Source organism: Anomaloglossus baeobatrachus, chromosome 8 (assembly GCF_048569485.1).
Source record: "Anomaloglossus baeobatrachus isolate aAnoBae1 chromosome 8, aAnoBae1.hap1, whole genome shotgun sequence".
NCBI lineage: Eukaryota > Metazoa > Chordata > Amphibia > Anura > Aromobatidae > Anomaloglossus > Anomaloglossus baeobatrachus.
Genome location: NC_134360.1, coordinates 206,575,658 through 206,597,882, shown reverse-complemented (window position 1 = coordinate 206,597,882; position 22,225 = coordinate 206,575,658). Strand labels below are relative to the sequence as shown.

The 22,225-nt window shown below is 51.8% G+C and overlaps 1 protein-coding gene across 2 annotated transcripts in view; it reads right to left on the bottom strand.

Annotated features, from left to right (window-relative positions):
• Positions 1-20,840, bottom strand: part of LOC142248793 (protein zyg-11 homolog) — a 67,713-nt gene extending 46,873 nt beyond the window's left edge. For both annotated transcript variants that reach the window (XM_075320093.1, XM_075320094.1), the window contains exons 1-3: positions 20,597-20,840; positions 17,382-17,547; positions 15,532-16,286 (exon numbers count right to left, since the gene is read on the bottom strand). In XM_075320093.1, the coding sequence (XP_075176208.1) occupies positions 15,532-16,286; positions 17,382-17,547; positions 20,597-20,599 (924 nt within the window). In that variant the 5' untranslated portion in view covers positions 20,600-20,840. The remainder of the gene's footprint in view (positions 1-15,531; positions 16,287-17,381; positions 17,548-20,596) is intronic.
• Positions 20,841-22,225: the final 1,385 nt, after the last annotated feature.

The window sequence follows — 22,225 nt, the reverse complement described above, 5'->3', positions numbered from 1 at the left end:
CTTCAATCTGAGAGCCGCAGAATTTTGGCGGAAAAACGGACCTTGAGAGAGAAGGTCTGGGCGGTCCGGGAGATGCCACGGTACCTCTACGGACAGACGGAGCAGGTCTGGGTACCAAGCTCGCCTGGGCCAGTCTGGAGCAATGATTATGACCCGACGGCCCTCCATCCTGATCTTGCGCAGGACTCTGGGCAAGAGAGCTAGAGGGGGAAACACGTAAGCCAGACGGAACTGGGACCAGTCTTGAACCAGCAAGTCCGCTGCCAAGGCCTGAGGATCGTGGGAGCGAGCCATGTAAACCGGGACCTTGTTGTTGTGCTGGGATGCCATTAGGTCCACTTCCGGAGTGCCCCACTTGCGGCAGATAGACCGGAACACTGCCGGATGCAGGGCCCACTCGCCGCTGTCCACGGTTTGACGGCTGAGATAATCTGCCTCCCAGTTTTCTACGCCTGGGATGTGGACTGCGGATATGGTGGACTTGGAGTCCTCTATCCACTGAAGGATGCGTTGAACCTCCAACATTGCCAGGCGGCTGCGAGTCCCGCCCTGGTGATTGATGTAGGCAACTGCTGTCGCGTTGTCTGACTGGACTCGAATGTGCTTGCCCGCCAACAGGTGGTGAAAGGCTACGAGAGCTAGGAGCACAGCTCTGATTTCCAGCACATTGATCGAGAGGGCTGATTCGGACGGAGTCCAAGTGCCCTGTGCTCGGTGGTGGAGAAATACTGCTCCCCAGCCGGATAGGCTGGCATCCATGGTGAGAATCACCCAGGACGGGATCAGGAAGGAGCGTCCCTGAGACAGAGAGAGGGGCCGAAGCCACCACTGAAGAGAGCTCCTGGTCTGCGGCGACAGAGCCACTAGCCTGTGCAAGGAAGAGGTCCGCTTGTCCCAACAGCGGAGAATGTCCAGCTGCAGGGGACGCAGATGGAACTGGGCAAAGGGAACCGCTTCCATTGACGCCACCATCTGACCCAGCACCTGCATGAGGTGCCTGATGGAATGACGGCGGGGCCTCAACAGAGAGCGCACCGCCAGACGGAGGGACTGCTGTTTGACTAAGGGCAGCTTCACAAGTGCCGGCAGAGTCTCGAATTGCATCCCTAGGTACGTAAGTTTCTGTGTCGGGGTCAGAGTGGACTTGGGCAGATTGACAAGCCACCCGAATTGAACAAGCGTGGCGAGAGTGATCGAGACACTCCGCTGACAGTCTGCACTGGATGAAGCCTTGACTAGAAGGTCGTCCAGGTAAGGAATCACTGCCAACCCCTGTAGGTGCAGAACCGCAATCACTGCTGCCATGACCTTGGTGAATACTCGAGGGGCCGTGGCTAACCCGAAGGGGAGAGCCACGAATTGGAAATGTTCCTCTCCGATTGCAAAACGTAGCCAACGCTGGTGTGAAACCGCAATTGGCACATGCAAATAGGCATCTCTGATGTCGATGGATGCTAGAAAATCTCCTTGGGTCATTGAGGCAATGACTGATCGCAGATATTCCATGCGAAAGTGCCGCACCTGAACATGCTTGTTGAGAAGCTTGAGATCCAGGATGGGCCGGAAGGAACCGTCCTTTTTGGGGACTAGGAAGAGATTTGAGTAGAAACCTCTGAACCGTTCCCGGGCGGGAACCGGTACAATTACCCCGTTGGCCTGCAAGGATGCCACGGCCTGAGAGAAGGCGGCGGCCTTGGAGCAGGGGGGAGTGGACAGAAAAAAATCTGTTTGGCGGGCTGGAAGAGAATTCTATCCTGTAGCCGTGGGAGATGATATCCCGCACCCACTGATCGGAGACGTGTTGAAACCACACGTCGCCAAAGTGGGAGAGCCTGCCACCGACTAAGGACGTTGCTGGCGCGGCCAGATAGTCAAGAGGAGGCTGCCTTAGTGGCAGCGGCTCCTCCGTTCTTCTGGGGACGCGGCTTCGTGCGCCAGCTGGGTTTTCGATCCTTGGCTGAGTTAGTGGACGAGGCTGAGGGCTTAGAGGATGACCAGTTAGAGGAACGAAAGGAACGAAACCTCGACTGGTTCCTGCCCTGGACAGGTTTCCTGGTTTTAGTCTGTGGCAAGGAAGTACTCTTCCCGCCAGTAGCTTCCTTAATAATTTCATCCAGTTGTTCACCGAACAGCCGGGACCCAGCAAAAGGGAGCCCAGCAAGGTACTTCTTGGAAGAAGCGTCTGCTTTCCACTCTCGAAGCCACAAGATCCTGCGGATCGCGAGGGAATTAGCGGAAGCCACCGCCGTGCGGTGAGAGGCCTCCAGAATGGCAGACATGGCATAGGATGAAAAGGCCGAAGCCTGGGAAGTTAAAGCAACCATTTCGGGCAGAGAGTCCCTGGTGAGGGAATGCATCTCCGCCAGAGAAGCAGAGACAGCCTTAAGAGCCCACACTGCTGCAAAAGACGGGGGGGAACGAGGCCCCTGCCGCTTCATATACAGATTTGGCCAGCAGGTCAACCTGGCGGTCAGTGGAATCCTTAAGTGAGGTGCCATCCGCCACAGATACAACTGTCCGGGCTGAGATTCTAGACACCGGAGGATCCACCTTAGGTGAATGAGCCCATTCCTTGACCACTTCTGGTGGAAAGGGAAAACGGTCATCAGAACTACGCTTTGGAAAGCGTTTGTCAGGACAGGCCCTGGGTTTGGTCACAGCGGTCTGAAAACTGGAGTGGTTAAAAAACATACTCCTTGCTCTCTTAGGTGAGGTAAACTGGTGTTTTTCTACCAGAGAGGGTTGTTCCTCTGACACTGGTGGATTGAGGTTCAGTACGGAATTAATGGACGCAATTAACTCACTAACATCCGCATCACCTTCGGTTAGATCAATGGGGTACATAGAGGTAGCGTCCGAGCCCACAGTAAAGGCATCCTCCTCGCCCTGTGATTCAGCTCGTGAATCAGAGCCGTGGTACGAGGAAGGAGAAGAGTCCCTACGTCTCCGTTTAGGAGGACGGGGTCTGGGAACAGAAGAAAAATCCTCTGTGAGCTCTGCAGAGCGAGTCGGAGCAGCAGAGGCGCCCTGAGAAGGGGGCTGATGCATGGTCAGCAGAGTCCGGGATAGCTGTCCCATAGAGTCGGCAAAGGACTGGGAGATAGCATTAGAAAACGATGCTACCCAAGCCGGGGGTTCAGCCACCGGGGCCGGAGCAGCCGGAGGGACCACTGGGGAGACTCTAGGCTGAGGCACCACCATGTTAGAGCAGGCATCACAATGTGGATATGTGCTCGGTTCAGGCAGTATGAGCTTACATGCAGTGCATATTGCGTACAGCCTTGCTCCTAGTGACAGACATGCTGCTGAGGTGGAGGCTCTGTAGTAAAGAACACACTCCTTCAGAATGACCCCCAGAGAGTGTATAAGAAAGTCCACAACCAGAGGTTGTGGCTTACCAGGCCGTTTTGTGTGCCCTCCGGTTCCACAGCTTGGACCCCCAGAATATTTGCAGAGCTGCTGCAGCCAGCGCCGATCAGCATGAGAACGCTGAGAAAATGGCGCCGGAGAGAGGAGGGGGGGTGGGGCTAGGTCCAAGAGCGGGAACCGGAGGGCCAAGGAGAGATACAGGGGAGGGAAACATCTCCTCAGAGAGGAGTGTCCTCCCCTGTGCTGAACGGCCGGTGGGCGGCGCCGCACTGATCCCCTGCATGACTGACATGCAGGGGCAGTGAAACCGAAAGTAGGCCGCAGCCGAAGCCGGGGCCTAAATTTTTACATGCGGCCGACAAGCAGGCACCCTCGGCGCGGTTCTCAGGAAAAAAACAGAGAACCGGCCTGAAATCACAGCAAAGTTAAAAAACACACTCTACCCCCAATAAATGTACAAGGGACCCCTGAATAACGTCTCAATACTTAGCTTATGAGACGCAGGGCCAGGTCCCTGAGGGATGAGCGCTCCGTCCAGGCAGGGACCTAAAAGGGCTGCGGATGGAGACTGGTCTCCTGCAAAGCAGTGAGAACCGTGATGGCTCCCACTTCAAGCCAGAGCCCAGAGGGATGGTGAAGGAGCGCGGCATGTAAGGCTCCAGCCTTGTAAAATCAACCTTAACAGCACCGCCGACACAGTGGGGTGAGAAGGGACATGCCGGGAGTCCAGCTTGGACCCGCTTTTCTTCCAATTCTTTAAAATGAAAAATCAAAAATCAGATGAGAATGCATGTGTGTGTGACCTCCTGAAACACAAAGCATTAAACTGGCTGGATATGGTCTTCCAGGGGGTGTATATGCTCGGAGGGAGGAGCTACACTTTTTAGTGTAGTACTTTGTGTGTCCTCCGGAGGCAGAAGCTATACACCCATGGTCTGGGTCTCCCATAAGGAACGATGAAGAAAAAATAGTTACCAAGGCTATAATGCTAGTCCAGGAGTCCAAGTGTAACAGCTTTATAGCCTTGGTAATTATTTTTTTTTGAGGCCTTTATATTAGGCATACTCTTTTGGCTACTAAAGGGTGCTTTACACGCTGCGATATCGGTAACGATATATCGTCGGCGTCACGTCGTTAGTGACGCACATCCGGCGCTTTTACCGACATCGCAGCGTGTGACACAAATGAGAGACGATCAACGAGCACAAAAACGTGAAAAATCGTTGCCCGTTGACACGTCGCTCACTTCCTTATTATCGCTGCAGCGACAGGTATGATGTTGTTCATCGTTCCTGCGGCAGCACTCATCGCTATGTGTGACATCGCAGGAACGAGGAACCTCTCCTTACCTGCCTCCACCGGCAATGCGGAAGTAAAGAGGTGGGCGGGATGTTACGTCCCACTCATCTCCGCTTCTTTTGGATGGCCGCCGTGACACCGCACGACCCGCCCCTTAGAAAGGAGGCGGATCGACGGCCACAGCGACGTCGCAGGGCAGGTAAGTCCATGTGACGGGGGTTAGCGATGTTGTGCGCCACAGGCAGCGATTTGCCCGTGTCACACAACAGACGGGGCGGGTACCGACATCGCAGCGTGTAAAGCAGCCTTTAGCCTCTGGAACCTTTTTTTTTTTTTTTGAGACTATAGTCGGGCTAAAGAAAGTCTCATGGTCCTCACTAATTACCTATATTGAGTTCCCTATAAGGGGTTAGGATGAATATTGTCAGTACTGTTTTCTATATGATATCCCACAGTACTCTTGATTTGATCTATGGAGGAGACCGTGTATATTGTTCATGTCTGTTTTTAAATGGTTTTAACTATGTATGTGTTTTTTTCCACCCTATTTAAATAAATATCATGTAATGTTTGCACAATTCAAGGTCCGTCCCAGTTATTATTTGTTACTTGTAAGCCTGGTGCCTGATATGTATTTTGTTTGCTGTTCACATTAGGAGGCCAGTCATTCCATAAGGTACAGGTCACACTTAGCGACGCTCCAGCGATCCAACCAGCGATCTGACCTGGCAGGGATCGCTGGAGCGTCGCTACATGGTCATTGGTGAGCTGTCAATCAGGCAGATCTCCACAGCGATCAGAGATCAGCCACCCGTGTAACGACGCTGTGCTTGGTAACCATAGCACACATCGGGTTACTAAGCAAAGCCCTTTGCTTAGTAACCCGATGTGTACCTTGGCTATGTGTGCAGGGAGCCGGCTTCTAGAAGCTGCAGACGCTGGTAACCAAGGTAAATATCGGGTAACCAAGCAAAGCCTTTGCTTGGTTACCTGATGTGTACCTTGGTTACCAGCGTCTGCAGAAGCCGGCTCCCTGCACATTCAGTTGTTGCTCTCTCGCTGTCACACACAGCGATGTGTGCTTCACAGCGGGAGAGCAATGACTAAAAAATGGTCCAGGACATTCAGCAATGACCAGCGACCTCACAGCAGGGGCCAGGTTGTTGCTGGATGTCACACACAGCGACAGCGCTAGCAAGATCGCTGTTGCGTCACAAAAACCGTGACTCAGCAGCGATGTCGCTTAGTGAGACGTGGCCTATAGATTTGCATCTGATTACATGCGGAAATGGCCCATCTGATAACATCACCTTCATGTCAGATACAGATGACTGTAAAATGTATACTGTGTACTTTTGCTTAAGGCCCCCATACACATTGGGCTAAAGTTGGCTAAACCTGCAGCTATAGACAGATTCGGCCGACTGTCTAATGTGTATGGCTGAAGGTCGGGAGATGTTGATTGGGTAGGTCTGATTTTGGACTACCAGTTGCATTGTTCTTCCTGAGATAAGCGCCGGCCGACATGTCACATGTCAGCTTTTTCATAGAGAATACAGGAGCCTTTGTCTGAGCGAGCGCACCTATGTATCGGACAGCCAACTGAGATGGCTCTCGGTCAGGAGCAACATATGTGTATGCCCGTCCTTACTATATGAAGATGGGTCGAATTAGGTTCTGTAGAGAAAAACTTACCCTTATGCCAGAAATCCACAAAAGCTTCTGCCACATATAGGCTATAGGGTGCTTTACACGCTGCGACATCGCTACCGATATATCGTCGGGGTCACGTCCTGCGCCGGTAGCGACATCGCAGCGTGTGACACCAAGGAGCGACAATCAACGATCGCAAAATCTTTCAAAAACGGTGATCGTTGATACGTCGCTCTTTTCCTTAATATCGCTGCTGCCACAGGTGGAATGTTGTTACTCTTTCCTGTGGCAGCACACATCGCTATGTGTGACAATGCAGGAGCGACAAACATCTCCTTACCTGCGTCCACCGGCAATGAGGAAGGAAGGAGGTGGGCGGGATGTTATGAGGGATTGTTCGGCGGTCACAGCGACGTCGCTGACAAGGTATGTGCGTGTGACACTGCCATAGCGATAACATTCGCTACGACAGCGACCACCAAATGTCGCACGGACGGGAGCGGGTGCTATCGCGCTCGACATCGCTAGCTATCGCTACTGATGTCGCAGCGTGTAAAGTACCCTTATGTGCGCACGTTGCGTTCTGCCGTTACAAATATTCTGCATTTCAAAACGCAGCCAAAACGCTGCGTTTCGGATGTATTTTGAATGCAGAATGGATGCTTGCTCTGCCATAGATAGAGTGGGAAAAGTCTCCAAAATGCACAAAAGAAGTGACATGTTGCTTTTTAGAACGCATCGATTTTGTCAAAAATTTGGCATCCAAAACGCTACGTTTAAAAACACAACATGCGCATGGAATTTGCTAAATTCTCAGACTTTGCTGGGGACGCAGAACGTATGCGTTTACGCTGCAGTTTAAAATGCTGTGTAAACGCATGAACAAACGCAACGTGCGCACACAGCCTTATTGTTCCGTCAGGGTTTCTGTCTATAGCCCTGAAAAATGGCCTTGGGATAAAACCAATTATTAACCATTTACTTAGTCCTCCATCTGGCCCATTCTAGCAGGGGTCCATCTTTTTTTAGGTGGGTTCAAAAGCGTGGCAGATGACAATGCTGGAAAGGAGGCCAAACTGAGAATAAAGTGACCTTATCTGCCCCATTATAGTGAACTAGAAGGAAAGGTGGACACCAAGTGCAATAGGGTCTTACCAGATGGATACATTTATCAAGGTGAGGGGTATAAGAGTTTCTCCCTTTAAGGGGAGAAGTGAAGGATTAACCCCTCCCCCCCCCCAACCCCTCCCCCCCCAACCCCTCCTACCCCCGCCCCCACCCCCCCCCCATCAGGTGGATTTCCTGAAGAAGAACTTGGTTCAGCTTCTCTACTTGTTTCGCATAGAGTCAAATCCTAAGCAACATCTTCTGGATTTATTGAATCTAACATTAGCGGCGCCGACTACCACTCCTATCCTCCTACTACTCATTATAGTGAAGAGCTCCGTCAGGGGTGTTGTCCAATGCCCTTTTTTAGGGGAGTCAGATGAAATCCTTGACAGAGCCACGCAAACATGTGTAAGAAATAGTGTTGAGCGGACCCGGACTTGAAAAATCCGGATCTGCGCGGTTTCAGTGGTAGATCCGGGTTTTGTTGTTTGTGATTGTTTTGGGGTTTTTTTCCTCTCTCTCTCTCGGATTCCGCTCATCATTGACATATATTGGGTCGGATCCAGACTTCCTTGTCAACCCGCCACTGATCCACCAGACCCGGATTATTACCAATCCACTCAACTCTACTAAGAAACAAAAAGTGAACGTCCTATCAAAATACAGTATGTATTAGGCTAAGTGTTTGGCCGATCACTGTCTACCCAACACCTCTATAAAGAAGCATCACTGGATGGATTGTGGATGTGTTTACTGCCGTAGGATATAAGGAGCTGCCGTGTGGAACAAAGGATTAGGTGTTGGCCGAGCCTTATTATTAGATCATCAGCAGATTCATGGGGTCTTCCAACAAAAATATGTCTACAGGCAACTTACTTATAACTATATGTATTGGGATTGGCAAAGCATATGATTCCTTGTACAGGGTGGGGGCAATAATGTGCTCTTGGGATCCTCTGGAAAGACTTAAAGGGGTTTTCTCATCTCAAAATTATAGCAAATCCACATTTCATCTCATGAATGGGAGTTCCCCTATGGCTTTAAAGGGAATCTGTCACCATATTTGGAGCCTATAAACTGTGGCTACCACCAGTGGGCTCTTATATACAGCATTATAGCATGCTGTATATAAGAGCCCAGGCCGCTGTGTAGAACATAAAAAAGGGAATTTTGTTTACTTACCGTAAATTCCTTTTCTTCTAGCTCCTATTGGGAGACCCAGACAATTGGGTGTATAGCTTCTGCCTCCGGAGGCCACACAAAGTATTACACTTTTAAAAAAGTGTAACCCCTCCCCTTTGCCTATACACCCTCCCGTGGATCACGGGCTCCTCAGTTTTGGTGCAAAAGCAGGAAGGAGAAAACTTATAAATTGGTCTGGGGTAAATTCAATCCGAAGGATGTTCGGAGAACTGAAACCATGAACCAAAAGAACAATTCAACATGAACAACATGTGTACACAAAAGAACAACCAGCCCGAAGGGAACAGGGGCGGGTGCTGGGTCTCCCAATAGGAGCTAGAAGAAAAGGAATTTACGGTAAGTAAACAAAATTCCCTTCTTCTTTGTCGCTCCATTGAGAGACCCAGACAATTGGGACGTCCAAAAGCAGTCCCTGGGTGGGTAAAAGAATACCTCAATAAAAAGAGCCGCAACGGCCCCCTCTTACAGGTGGGCAACCGCCGCCTGAAGGACTCGCCTACCTAAACTGGCGTCTGCCGAAGCATAGGTATGCAATTGATAGTGTTTCGTGAAAGTGTGCAGACTAGACCACGTAGCTGCCTGACACACCTGCTGAGCCGTAGCCCGGTGCCGCAATGCCCAGGACGTACCCACGGCTCTGGTAGAATGGGCTCTCAGGCCTGAAGGAAGTGGAAGCCCAGAAGAACGGTAGGCTTCGAGATTCGGTTCCTTGATCCACCAAGCCAAGGTTGACTTAGAAGCCTGCGAACCCTTACGCTGGCCAGCGACAAGGACAAAGAGCGCATCTGAACGACGCAGGGGCGCCGTGCGAGACACGTAGAACCGGAGTGCTCTCACTAGATCCAAAGAGTGCAAATCCTTTTCACATTGGTGAATTGGATTAGGGCAAAATGAAGGCAAGGAGATATCTTGATTGAGATGAAAAGGAAATACCACATTAGGGAGAAAATCCGGGACCGGACGTAGAACCACCTTATCCTGGTGAAACACCAGGAAGGGGGCTTTGCATGACAGCGCTGCAAGCTCAGACACTCTCCGGAGTGATGTAACTGCCACTAGAAAGGCCACCTTCTGCGAAAGACGTGATAAAGAGACATCCCGCAGCGGCTTGAAAGGTGGTTTCTGAAGAGCCGTTAGCACCCTGTTAAGATCCCAGGGTTCCAGTGGACGTTTGTAAGGTGGGACAATGTAGCAAACTCCCTGCAGGAACGTGCGGACCTGCGGAAGCCTGGCTAGGCGCTTTTGAAAAAATACGGAGAGCGCCGATACTTGGCCCTTGAGAGAGCAGAGTGACAAACCCTTGTCCATTCCGGATTGAAGGAATGAAAGAAAAGTGGGTAAGGCAAACGGCCATGGAGGAAAAGCGTTATCAGAGCACCAGGATAAGAAGATTTGGCAAGACCTGTAATAGATCTTGGCGGACGTTGGCTTCCTGGCCTGTCTCATGGTGGCAATGACATCCTGAGATAACCCTGAAGACGCTAGGAGCCAGGACTCAATGGCCACACAGTCAGGTTGAGGGCCACAGAATTCAGATGGAAAAACGGGCCTTGTGACAGCAAGTCTGGGCGGTCTGGAAGCATCCACGGTTGTCCCACCGTGAGATGCCACAGATCCGGGTACCACGACCGCCTCGGCCAATCTGGAGCGACGAGAATGGCGCGACGGCAGTCGGATCTGATCTTGCGTAACACTCTGGGCAGCATCGCCAGAGGAGGAAACACGTAAGGCAGTCGAAACTGCGACCAATCCTGAACTAACGCATCCGCCGCCAAAGCTCTGTGATCCAGAGACCGAGTCATGAATGCCGGGACTTTGTTGTTGTGCCGTGATGCCATGAGATCGACGTCCGGCGTTCCCCAGCGGCGACAGATCTCTCGAAACACTTCTGGGTGTAGAGACCATTCCCCCACATCCATGCCCTGACGACTGAGAAAATCTGCTTCCCAGTTTTCTACGCCCGGGATGTGAACTGCGGAGATGGTGGAGGCTGTGGCTTCCACCCACTGCAGAATCTGCCGGACTTCCTGGAAGGCTTGACGACTGTGAGTGCCGCCTTGGTGGTTGATGTATGCGACGGCAGTGGCGTTGTCCGACTGGATACGGATCTGCCTGCCCTCCAGCCACCGATGGAAAGCCAATAGGGCTAGATACACTGCCCTTATCTCCAGAACATTGATCTGAAGGGAAGACTCTATAGGAGTCCAGGTTCCCTGAGCCCTGTGGTGGAGAAAAACCGCTCCCCACCCTGACAGGCTCACGTCCGTGGTGACCACAGCCCAGGTTGGGGGTAGGAAGGATTTTCCCTGCGATAGAGAATTGGGAAGGAGCCACCACTGAAGAGACGTCTTGGTTGCAAGGGAAAGAGAGACGTTCCTGTCGAGGGAAGCCGACCTCCTGTCCCATTTGCGGAGAATGTCCCATTGGAGTGGCCGCAGATGGAATTGCGCGAACGGCACTGCCTCCATCGCTGCCACTATCTTCCCCAGGAAGTGAATGAGGCGCCTTAAGGGGTGTGACTGACCCCGAAGAAGAGATTGCACCCCTGCCTGCAGAGAAAGCTGTTTGTCCCGCGGTAGCTTGACTACCGCTGACAGTGTATGAAACTCCATCCCGAGGTAAGTCAGTGATTGGGTCGGTGTCAACTTGGATTTCGGGAAGTTGATGATCCACCCGAACTGCTAGAGAGTCGCCAGAGCGACGGTAAGGCTGTGTTGACACGCCACCCGAGAAGGGGCCCTGACTAGGAGATCGTCTAAGTAGGGAATCACCGAGTGGCCCTGAGAGTGTAGGACCGCCACAACGGATGCCATGACTTTGGTGAAAACCCGTGGGGCTGTCGCCAGGCCGAAAGGCAATGCCACGAACTGAAGGTGTTCGTCCCCGATGGCGAAACGCAAGAAGCGTTGATGCTCGGGTGCGATCGGCACGTGGAGATAAGCATCCTTGATGTCGATCGATGCTAGGAAGTCTCCTTGTGACATCGAGGCGATGACCGAGCGGAGAGATTCCATCCGAAACTGTCTGGTGCTCACATGTCTGTTGAGCAGTTTGAGGTCCAGAACGGGGCGGAAAGATCCGTCCTTCTTTGGCACCACGAACAAGTTGGAGTAAAAACCGCGACCACGTTCCTGAAGGGGAACGGGGATCACAACTCCTTCTGTCTTCAGAACGTCCACTGCCTGAAAAAGTGCGTCGGCCTGAGCGGGGGGCGGAGAGGTTCTGAAGAAACGAGCCGCAGGACGAGAGCTGAACTCTATCCTGTAACCGTGAGACAGAATGTCTCTCACCCATCGGTCTTGAACATGTGGCCACCAGGCGTCGCCAAAGCGGGAGAGCCTGTCACCGACTGAGGATGCGGCTAGGGGATGCCGAGAGTCATGAGGAGGCCGCCTTGGAGGCAGTGCCTCCTGCGGCCTTTTGGGGGCGTGACTTGGACCGCCACGCATAGGAGTTCCTCTGGCCTTTCTCCGGCCTGCTGGACGAAGAGGATTGGGGCTTGGCGGAGGGACGAAAGGACCGAAACCTCGATTGGATTTTTCGTTGCTGAGGTCTCTTAGGTTTGGATTGGGGTAAGGAGGAGTCCTTTCCCTTGGATTCCTTAATAATCTCATCCAATCGTTCGCCAAACAAGCGGTCGCCAGAAAACGGCAAACCGGTTAAGAAACTCTTGGAGGCCGAGTCTGCCTTCCATTCGCGCAGCCACATGGCCCTGCGGACTGCCACAGAGTTAGCGGATGCCACAGCTGTACGGCTAGCAGAGTCTAGGACTGCGTTCATGGCGTAGGAAGAAAAAGCTGACGCTTGAGAAGTCAAAGACGCAACTTGCGGAGCAGAATTACGTGTGACAGCATTAATCTCAGCCAGACAAGCTGAGATAGCTTGGAGTGCCCACACGGCTGCAAAGGCCGGGGCAAAAGACGCGCCCGTGGCCTCATAGATGGACTTCACCAGAAGCTCTATCTGCCTGTCAGTGGCATCCTTTAGCGATGAGCCGTCTGCAACCGATACCACAGATCTAGCCGCCAATCTAGAGACTGGAGGATCCACCTTGGGACACTGAGCCCAACCCTTAACGACCTCGGAGGGGAAGGGGTAACGCGTGTCAGTGAGGCGCTTAGTAAAGCGCTTGTCCGGAACCGCTCTGGGCTTCTGGACAGCATCCCTGAAGTTAGAGTGATCGAAAAACGCACTACGTGTACGTTTGGGGAACCTAAACTGGTGTTTCTCCTGCTGAGACGCCGACTCCTCTACAGTAGGAGGCGGGGGAGAGAGATCCAACACCTGGTTGATGGACGAGATAATATCATTCACTAAGGCGTCCCCTTCAGGTGTATCAAGGTTAAGGGCGACGTCAGGGTCAGAGCCCTGAGCTGCGACGTCCGCCTCGTCCTCCAGAGAGTCCTCAAGCTGGGAGCCCGAGCAGCGTGAAGAAGTCGGGGAAGATTCCCAGCGAGCCCGCTTAGCCTGTCTAGGACTGTGGTCCGGGCAGGAGTCCTCCACGTGAGACCTAGGGCCCAACCTGGGAGCGCGCTGCGGCGCGGACCGAGAGGGGCCTGGAGGCGACGATCCAACAGGGGCCGGGGCCTGTGTAAGGACCGGTCTGGACTGCAAAGCTTCTAGCAGCTTGGCAGACCATTTGTCCATAGACTGAGCCATGGATTGTGAAAGTGACTCAGAGAGTTTCTCAGCAAAAGAGGCGAACTCTGTCCCTGCCGCCTGGACAGGGGGAGCAGGGGGGTCTACATGAGCCGAGGGGCCCACTAGTGACCGAGGCTCCGGCTGAGCAAGCGAAGCAGGGGTCGAGCATTGCTCACAGTGAGGGTAGGTGGAACCCGCAGGTAACATAGCCCCACAAGAGGTACAGGCCGCAAAAAAACCCTGTGCCTTAACAGCTTTGCTCCTTGTGGACGACATGCTGTTGTCTCCTAGGAGAATGATCACTGAGGGTATATGGGCAAAAAAAGGGTATACAGCCCGACCGAACAGAAATATATATATATATATATATATATAAATACGTATCTATTCCGGCACCCTAGGGGGACCAGCACCGGGTGACCGGTGTGGCTTACCGACCGCTAAAAAGCGGAGTGTGTGTCCTCCAGATTCCCTGCCTTAGGTCCCCCGGAGCTGCAGAGCTCTTCACTGAGAATCCTCCACCGGCAGAATGCCAAAAAATGGCTGCCGGAGCTCTCAGGGGAGGAGTGGAGCCGTGGGCGGCGCCAGGAAAGTGCGGGAATCTGGGGTCCCCACAGTGATCAGTGAGGGGGGAGGAAACATGCAGGATGGTCCGGCCCTCACATCCGACGTCAGGTCGGCAGTCCCGCCCTTACCCCTGACAGGCAGGCCCGTGGGCGGGATTTTTGCGACTAGGCCGCGATGAAGCCGGGGACTAAATTTGAGACCGCGCCCGACAAGCAGGCACGGTCGGCGTGGAAGTCCGCCGGCCTTCTCAATTCAGCAGCTGCCGCAGCGTCCGGGGGGAAGGTGCGCTCCCTGCACAGTCCCCTATGGGGACACAGAGTACCTTAGAGTTGCAGGGCCCGGTCCCTGAGGTTGAATAGACTCCGGTCCGGCAGATTCCCACAGGGGCTGCGGAGGGAGCACGGTCCCAGTAAATGGATGACCGCTCAGGATCCCACTTCTCCCAGAGCCGCTAAGGGATGGTGAAGGAGACGGCATGAGGCTCCGGCCTTTGTACCCACAATGGGTACCTCAACCTTAACAACACTGCCGACGTAGTGGGGTGAGAAGGGAACATGCCGGGGGCCCCGTGGGGGCCCTCTTTTCTTCCAACCGACATAACTAATATGAGAATGCATGAGTGGATGTGTGCCTCCTTCCACACAAAGCATAAAACTGAGGAGCCCGTGATCCACGGGAGGGTGTATAGGCAGAGGGGAGGGGTTACACTTTTTAAAGTGTAATACTTTGTGTGGCCTCCGGAGGCAGAAGCTATACACCCAATTGTCTGGGTCTCCCAATGGAGCGACAAAGAAAATATGTCTACAGGCAACTTACTTATAACTATATGTATTGGGATTGGCAAAGCGTATGATTCCTTGTACAGGGTGGGGGCAATAATGTGCTCTTGGGATCCTCTGGAAAGACTTAAAGGGGTTTTCTCATCTCAAAATTATAGCAAATCCACATTTCATCTCATGAATGGGAGGTCCCCTATGGCTTTAAAGGGAATCTGTCACCATATTTGGGGCCTATAAACTGTGGCCACCACCAGTGGGCTCTTATATACAGCATGCTAGAATGCTGTATATAAGAGCACAGGCCGCTGTGTAGAACATAAAAATCACTTTATAATACTCACCTAAACGGTCGGTGTAGTGCAGACTGGTCAGATGGGTATCTCCGTTACCGCCTCTTTCGGCCATCTTTGTCCTCCTTCTTCTGAAGAATGGGTGCGTCCTACATCATCCACACTCGCCGGCATTGAGGTCCTACGCAGGCGCACTACAATACTTTGATCCAGCCTGCGCAGGATCTCAATGCCGGCGAGTGTGGATGACGTAGGATGCATCATGCACCCCGGCTTCAGAAGAAGGAGGACAAAGATGGCCGAAAGAGGAGGCACCGGAGAACAGACACCCATCTGACCAGTCTGCACCGCCCCTTAGGTGAGTATTTTAAAGTGATTTTTATCTTCTACACAGCGGCCTGGGCTCTTATATACAACATGTTAGAATCCTGTATATAAGAGCCCACTGGTGGTGGCCGCAGCTTATAGGCCCCAAATCTGGTGACAGGTTCCCTTTATCTTCTATGGGAGTTCTGAAGACACCTGACAAAAGCTTACCATAGAAGTTAATAATGATATAAGGAAGGGACCCCACCCCAATTAGACATTGATGGCAGAAGCAGTGTACATTACTGTCACACCTTCACGTTGCCTTCTCCAGACAGCAGCTCTGAATACCCAGCCTCGGTGGCCAGAAGACCAACAAACTGGATTTGAGGACGCTGCAAGATGAAGCTCTCCACTGCTTTATCAGTCACGTGTTTCCTCCCGGAGATGTCCAGCGAGACCAGGCTGAGCAGGATATCTTTTTGCTCTAGCAGGCGACAGGCTATATCCGATGTGAACTGCTTGTCGTCGGATATATCCAGATGGGTGAGGTGCTTCAGATCTGTGATCACTTCCAATATTTGCGTCGTTGTCATTTTCAGACACTTCAGGTGGTGTATGGTGAGGGATTTTAGTCTGTCCTTACAGTCCAGTAAAGCCGAGATGTCGGTCACTGATGTATTGGAGATATCTAAGCTTTCCAACCTGGGAAGGGAAGAAACATCGGCAAGATCCTCATTGTAAAACAACACATTGGTGATGCTCAGGGCACGAAGTCCGGACAACTGACTGAAGCATCGCTCGTAAGGATCCTCCAGGGAGAGAGTCAGGGAGTTCAGGATCAGGCATTGGAGGTTGTCCCGGATCCATTTACTACTACTGAGCCCACTTATAATGTCAGTGATGGTTATATCAGCATTCACCCCCGTTGCGTCCAATTCAACTAGTTTGTGATGGCAGAACGCCTTACGGAAGGCTACGGCGGAGATCTTCGCCTTGCGGATACATGCACGCTTTAGTCGCAACTGGCTTCCGCGGAAAATCCCGACAGTCACCTCATTGAGCTGTCCTAAAAAAGGGGAGAAACAGACAAAATCAGCCAAAAACATGCAAAATATAATGTACTGTAACAAACGAGTTTCCAGGGACTGTGATATAGATGACCTATCTTTAAAGGGAACCTGTCAGGTGTAATATGCACCCAGAGCCACGAGCAGTCCTGGATGCATAATGCTAATCCCGGCCTAGCTGTCCCTGTATACAGTAGCATAGATAAAGGGATCTTTAGAAAAAGTATTTCTAAAGATACTTTGTGATATGCTAATGAGGCAAGGGCCTAGTCACAAGGGCGTTACTTCTCAAACTAGTCCACCCTCTTAGCATGTTAGTACGCCCCTGTGGGAGTGCTAACATGCTATTCAATGCCCAGTGTGATCAGCGGTGGTGCGCGTACCTGTGTCCGCTGTCACCGCCTCACACGCTGGCTTTATGGTCAGTGTGCATGATCTGAAGACCCAGCACTTCCGGTCAAGCGCACTATGAAGCCAGGTGTATGCGTCCTGGCTTCAGACAGATCTAGTGCGCATGACCGGAAGGGTCGGACATTCTGATCCTGCGCACTGACCCTAAACCCGGCGTCTGAGGCAGTGACCATGAACACAGGTACGTGCGTCTCTGCCGATGACGCTGGGCAATGAATAGCATTTTAGCACGTCCCTGTGGGCGGATTAACATGCTAAGAGGGACACAACGCCCTTGGGACTAGTCCCCGAGCTCATTAGCATATTATAAAGGATCTTTAGAAATACTTTTTCTACAGATCTCTTTATCTATGCTACTAGATACAGTGATAGTTAGGCAGGGATTAGCAATATGCACCCAGAACTGCTCGTGGTCCTGAGTGCATATTGGACCTGACAGGTGCACTTTAAGAAAAGTCACCAATATTAGATTGGTGGGGGTCTGACACTGATCAGGCAGCTGGAAGTGCACAATGTACAGAGCCGGAGTGGCGCAGCGCCATACACTGTGTACTAGCTGTTTCAGGGTACTGCAGCTCAGCTTCCAGTCACTTTAATAGGAGCCGAAACAGCTAATAGGTGGCAGATGTAGGACCCCACTTATATATTGATGAGCAGTCCTAAACATTACAGGCGTGAATTACTTTGCATAGCCATAGTGCGCAGCAGTTGATCGGCCACCTCCTGAGGGAACACGGCGGCGTCATGCAGACAATACGTCCCGTCCGATCTCTTCCAGCAAAACTTTTCAAGGTGAGCGCTCAAGTAATGTAGGGCGGTATCGATCAGCGACTTTGGTGTAGCTTCCTCCTGAAACATAAAAGGTAATGTAACATTATTATCCTTAACCCCATAATGATGCAATTTTTTTCATTTTTATACTTTTGTTTTTTTCCCTCCCCTTTTTGGGGGTAGATGTACGCGGAGTTATTTCTGTGTGTGTTACGCTGCAGGTTTTTTTTCCCCATTATACCATTTTGGTTACATACAACTTTTTGATCTCTTTGTGGTGCATTTTGAGGAGGAGGGGGAGGTGCGATGGCAAAAAATGACAATCCTGGTGTTTCAGTTTTTTTCTTCTTTACCTCATGGGTTAAATTATTCTAAATTTGGAAACGTTGGACTTTTACGAACATGACACTGAATATGATTTTTAAAAAAAAAAAAAAAAAAATCATTTTATTTCCTTTTAGATTTTTTAAACCTTTATTAACTTTCCTTTTTAGTGCCCTTGGGGGTCTGGAACCAGTGATAACTCAAATAATAATAATATTTATTAATTGATAAAGCGTTATTAATTCTACAGCGGTTTACATTCATTGGCAACACTGTCCCCATTGGGGCTCACATTCTTTTCCCTATCAGTATGTCTTTGGATTGTGGGAGGAAACCAGAGACCCCGGAGGAAACCCACGCAAACACGGGGAGAACATACAAAATCCTTGCAGATGGTGTCCTTGGTGGGATTTAAACCCAGGACCCCAGCGCTGCAAGACTGCAATGCTAACCACTGAGCCGCCCTATATATAGTACAGTGCTAACCACTAAGCTGCCCTATATATAGTACAGTGCTAACCACTGAGCTGCCCTATATATAGTACAGTGCTAACCACTAAGCTGCCCTATATATAGTACAGTGCTAACCACTAAGCTGCCCTATATATAGTACAGTGCTAACCACTGAGCCACTGTGCTGCCCTATATATAGTACAGTGCTAACCACAGCCACTGCGCTGCCCTATATATAGTACAGTGCTAACCACTAAGCTGCCCTATATATAGTACAGTGCTAACCACTGAGCTGCCCTATATATAGTACAGTGCTAACCACTGAGCCATTGTGCTGCCCTATATATAGTACAGTGCTAACCACTGAGCTGCCCTATATATAGTACAGTGCTAACCACTAAGCCACTGAGCTGCCCTATATATAGTAGTGCTAACCACTGAGCCACCGTGCCTAAGATACTGCTATAATTATTATATATAGAATACTGAAGTAACAAATCTCCTATGAAAGTTTGTAACAGGAGGGCAAAACTGGCAGCCATGGGGAGTTTCAGGAGGCCACCATCTGCCATGGCTACTCCCCCAGCACCCCTTGATTGCAAGTATTTCTCTACAGAAACGCTCGGCTTCTGGACCCCAGCTTCCTGCTTTGCAGGGGGCAGCACGCTCCAGAACACTTACAGTTTAGACTAGTGGCATGCTTGTACTGCTGGTCCAAAACTGGGCGATTTCCCATCCAGCTTTATCTTCATCGCATGGGAGGAGTGCAGGGACAACAGGGATGTGGTCAGATCCAGCACACCAGCGAGCTTCACAGCAGCGCTTACCGCATCGCAAGCAGACTCAGGTTCCTGCTGCCTGTGGTTTGGACAGTTGGCCCCAAGCATAGCCCGACAGGTTCCCTTTAAATGTACCGGTCACTTATAATCCCTGCGCTTCCCTAGTTCTGCCGTCCTTTTGTGTTTTGTTCCATTGCAGAGATATTCACATTTGTTGCTTTTGGAGAGCAATATGTGAAATCTCTGCTTGAAGCCAAACGGGGAATTTTTTAAGATCTGATAGATCAGTTGCTGAGCTGTCATTGGCAGCGCTTGATAGGGAGCGTTGAAAGCGCACGCTCGAAGAGTCCCCCCCCCCCCCAATAAAAAAAATTCGTCTGGCTGGTCTTTGAGCAGAGATTTCACATACTGCGCTCCAAAAACAACAAATGTGATTATCTCTGCCATGGAGCGACAATGCACAACATGGCTAAGGCCGAGGCCACACGGGGATTACTGCGATCCCCTCGCATGACAATCAACTCACGCTGGCAGCACAGCGGTAGCCGAGTGTCATGTGGTCTGATCGTGCGATCAGACCGCAGCTGCAGAGGGGGTGGGGAGGCGGCGCTGAGGAAGAGAGGGTGGGATTTATCTCCCTCTCTCCTCCGTTGTCAGCTATTGTGATTATTGCCCTGCACTCGTGTTACACCGGTGTTGTGCGTGTGCAATGCGATGTTTCTCTCGCCCCATAGACTTGAATGGGTGCGAGAGAATCTAGGATCGCATTACACTCGCTGCATGCTGCGACTATTTTCTCGGTCCGATTGGGGCTGAGAAAATAATCGCTCATAGGAGCTGGAACACAGGCTAATATTGGTCCGAGTGGAATGCGATGTTTTATCGCATTCCACTCACACTGTTTTTCTGGCCGTGTGTCCTAGGCCTAAGAAAGGCAGAATCAGGGGAGCAACGGGATTTTTTTTACAAGTATTTGACACGTGAGGAGGATGTGATGACCGCTGCGTTGTGCCGCTGACTCCCAATCTGACCCCAACTGCACCAGTGTAACCACTTAGATGCCGCAGTCAACCCGGATAGCGGCATTTAGGAGGTTGGAAACGGAGGCGCTGTCCTTTCAATGTCCAGGGTCCCATCCTCCACAACATGATATGGGGGAGCTGAAGGTGTTGGGGGAGCCGGGGGTCTGGACTTCGAGTAGTTGAGTAATACATACACAATACACAGCAGATTTCAGGGAAAAAAAAATAAAATATGAAATAATTCACATTTTTTTGTACGGCCATGAGCAGACATGCAAAGGTTATAGGTCAGGGGGGCGAGGAAGTGCAGACTGAGGAGCAGCGGGGTCCGGCTGGGACCCCCAGACCTGCTCCTGTGCAGTTATGGCCCAGATGCAATTTTGGGGGAGTCTGAGTTGCCCAGGCCCCCTCTATAGCCCGGTCCCAGCTCCTCTCCTGGCCCCGTCCCCCATGTAGCAGGCTATGGGAGAAGTTGTCAGCTGTGATACAGATAGGGGGGGAGCCACCGGGACCCCCACCAGGGACCCCCGGCCGTACAGCAGCACCCACCATGTTCACTCCTGGATCCGCCGCCGCGGCCTGTGCCAGGGGGAGGCCCCGCTCCTCGGGCTGTGGTGTCGGCTGTGCCCGGCTCTGTCCTCGGCCTGAGGAAGTCACAACCTCCGGCCCGGAGAGGCGCTGGTGGGAGGCCCGGGCGGCGCAGGCCGGGAAATGAACGCGTTGCTACGCAACCTTTCTTAAAGGGACCGCAGATATTAGCTGGTGCCGGGTCACTCAGGGCAGGGAGAGAATCACTACCGGAGCCGCTTACATAACGATCACGGACCAGGCACCGGGAGGGCGGCGAGAGAGGTGATAGCACGCACAGCACATAGTATGGGGCAATGCTATCCTCAGCGGTGTCAGAGCACCCCCATAAACAGTGTCAGGACCCTATAATTAGTGTCACCCAGAGCACCCCCTATAATGAGTGTCAAAAGCGCGCCCCCATAAACAGTGTCACCCAGCGCATCCCTCATAATCAGTGTTTGAAGAGTGCGCCCCCCATAATCAGTGTCAGTAACCTCCATAATCAGTGTCAAGTGAGTGCACCCCCCATAATCAGTGTTAAAGTGCACTCCCCATAGTGCACTCTCCTCAGTGTCAGGAGAGCGCCCCCCATAAAGTGTCAGAGAGTGCACCCCCATAATCAGTGTCAGCGACCTCCATAATCAGTGTCAGAAGGTGCACCCCCCATAATCAGTGTCAGAGACCTCCATAATCAGTGTCAGAGAGTGCACCCCCCATCAGTGTCAGCGACCTCCATAATCAGTGTCAGAGAGTGCACCCCCCCATAATCAGTGTCAGAGACCTCCATAACCAGTGTCAGAAACCTCCATAATCTGTGTCAGAGAGTGCACCACCCCATAATCAGTGTCAGTGCACTCCCCATAATCAGTGTCAGAGAGCACCCCCCATAAAGTGTCAGAAGAGTGCGCCCCCCATAATCAGTGTCAGAAGAGAGCGCCCCCCCATAAAGTGTCAGAAGAGTGCGCCCCCCATAATCAGTGTCAGCGACCTCCATAATCAGTGTCAGAGAGTGCACCCCCCATAATCAGTGTCAGCGACCTCCATAATCAGTGTCAGAAAGTGCACCCCCCATAATCAGTGTCAGCGACCTCCATAATCAGTGTCAGAAGGTGCACCCCCATAATCAGTGTCAGCGACCTCTATAATCAGTGTCAGAGAGTGCACCCCCCATAATCAGTGTCAGTGACCTCCATAATCAGTGTCAGAGAGTGCACCCCCCATAATCAGTGTCAGTGACCTCCATAATCAGTGTCAGAAACCTCCATAATCCGTGTCAGAGAGTGCACCACCCCATAATCAGTGTCAGTGCACTCCCCATAATCAGTGTCAGAGAGTGCACCCCCCATAAAGTGTCAGAAGAGTGCGCCCCCCATAATCAGTGTCAGAAAAGAGCGCCCCCCCATAAAGTGTCAGAAGAGTGCGCCCCCCATAATCAGTGTCAGCGACCTCCATAATCAGTGTCAATGAGTGCACCCCCCATAATCAGTGTCAGCGACCTCCATAATCAGTGTCAGAAAGTGCACCCCCCATAATCAGTGTCAGCGACCTCCATAATCAGTGTCAGGAGGTGCACCCCCCATCAGTGTCAGCGACCTCCATAATCAGTGT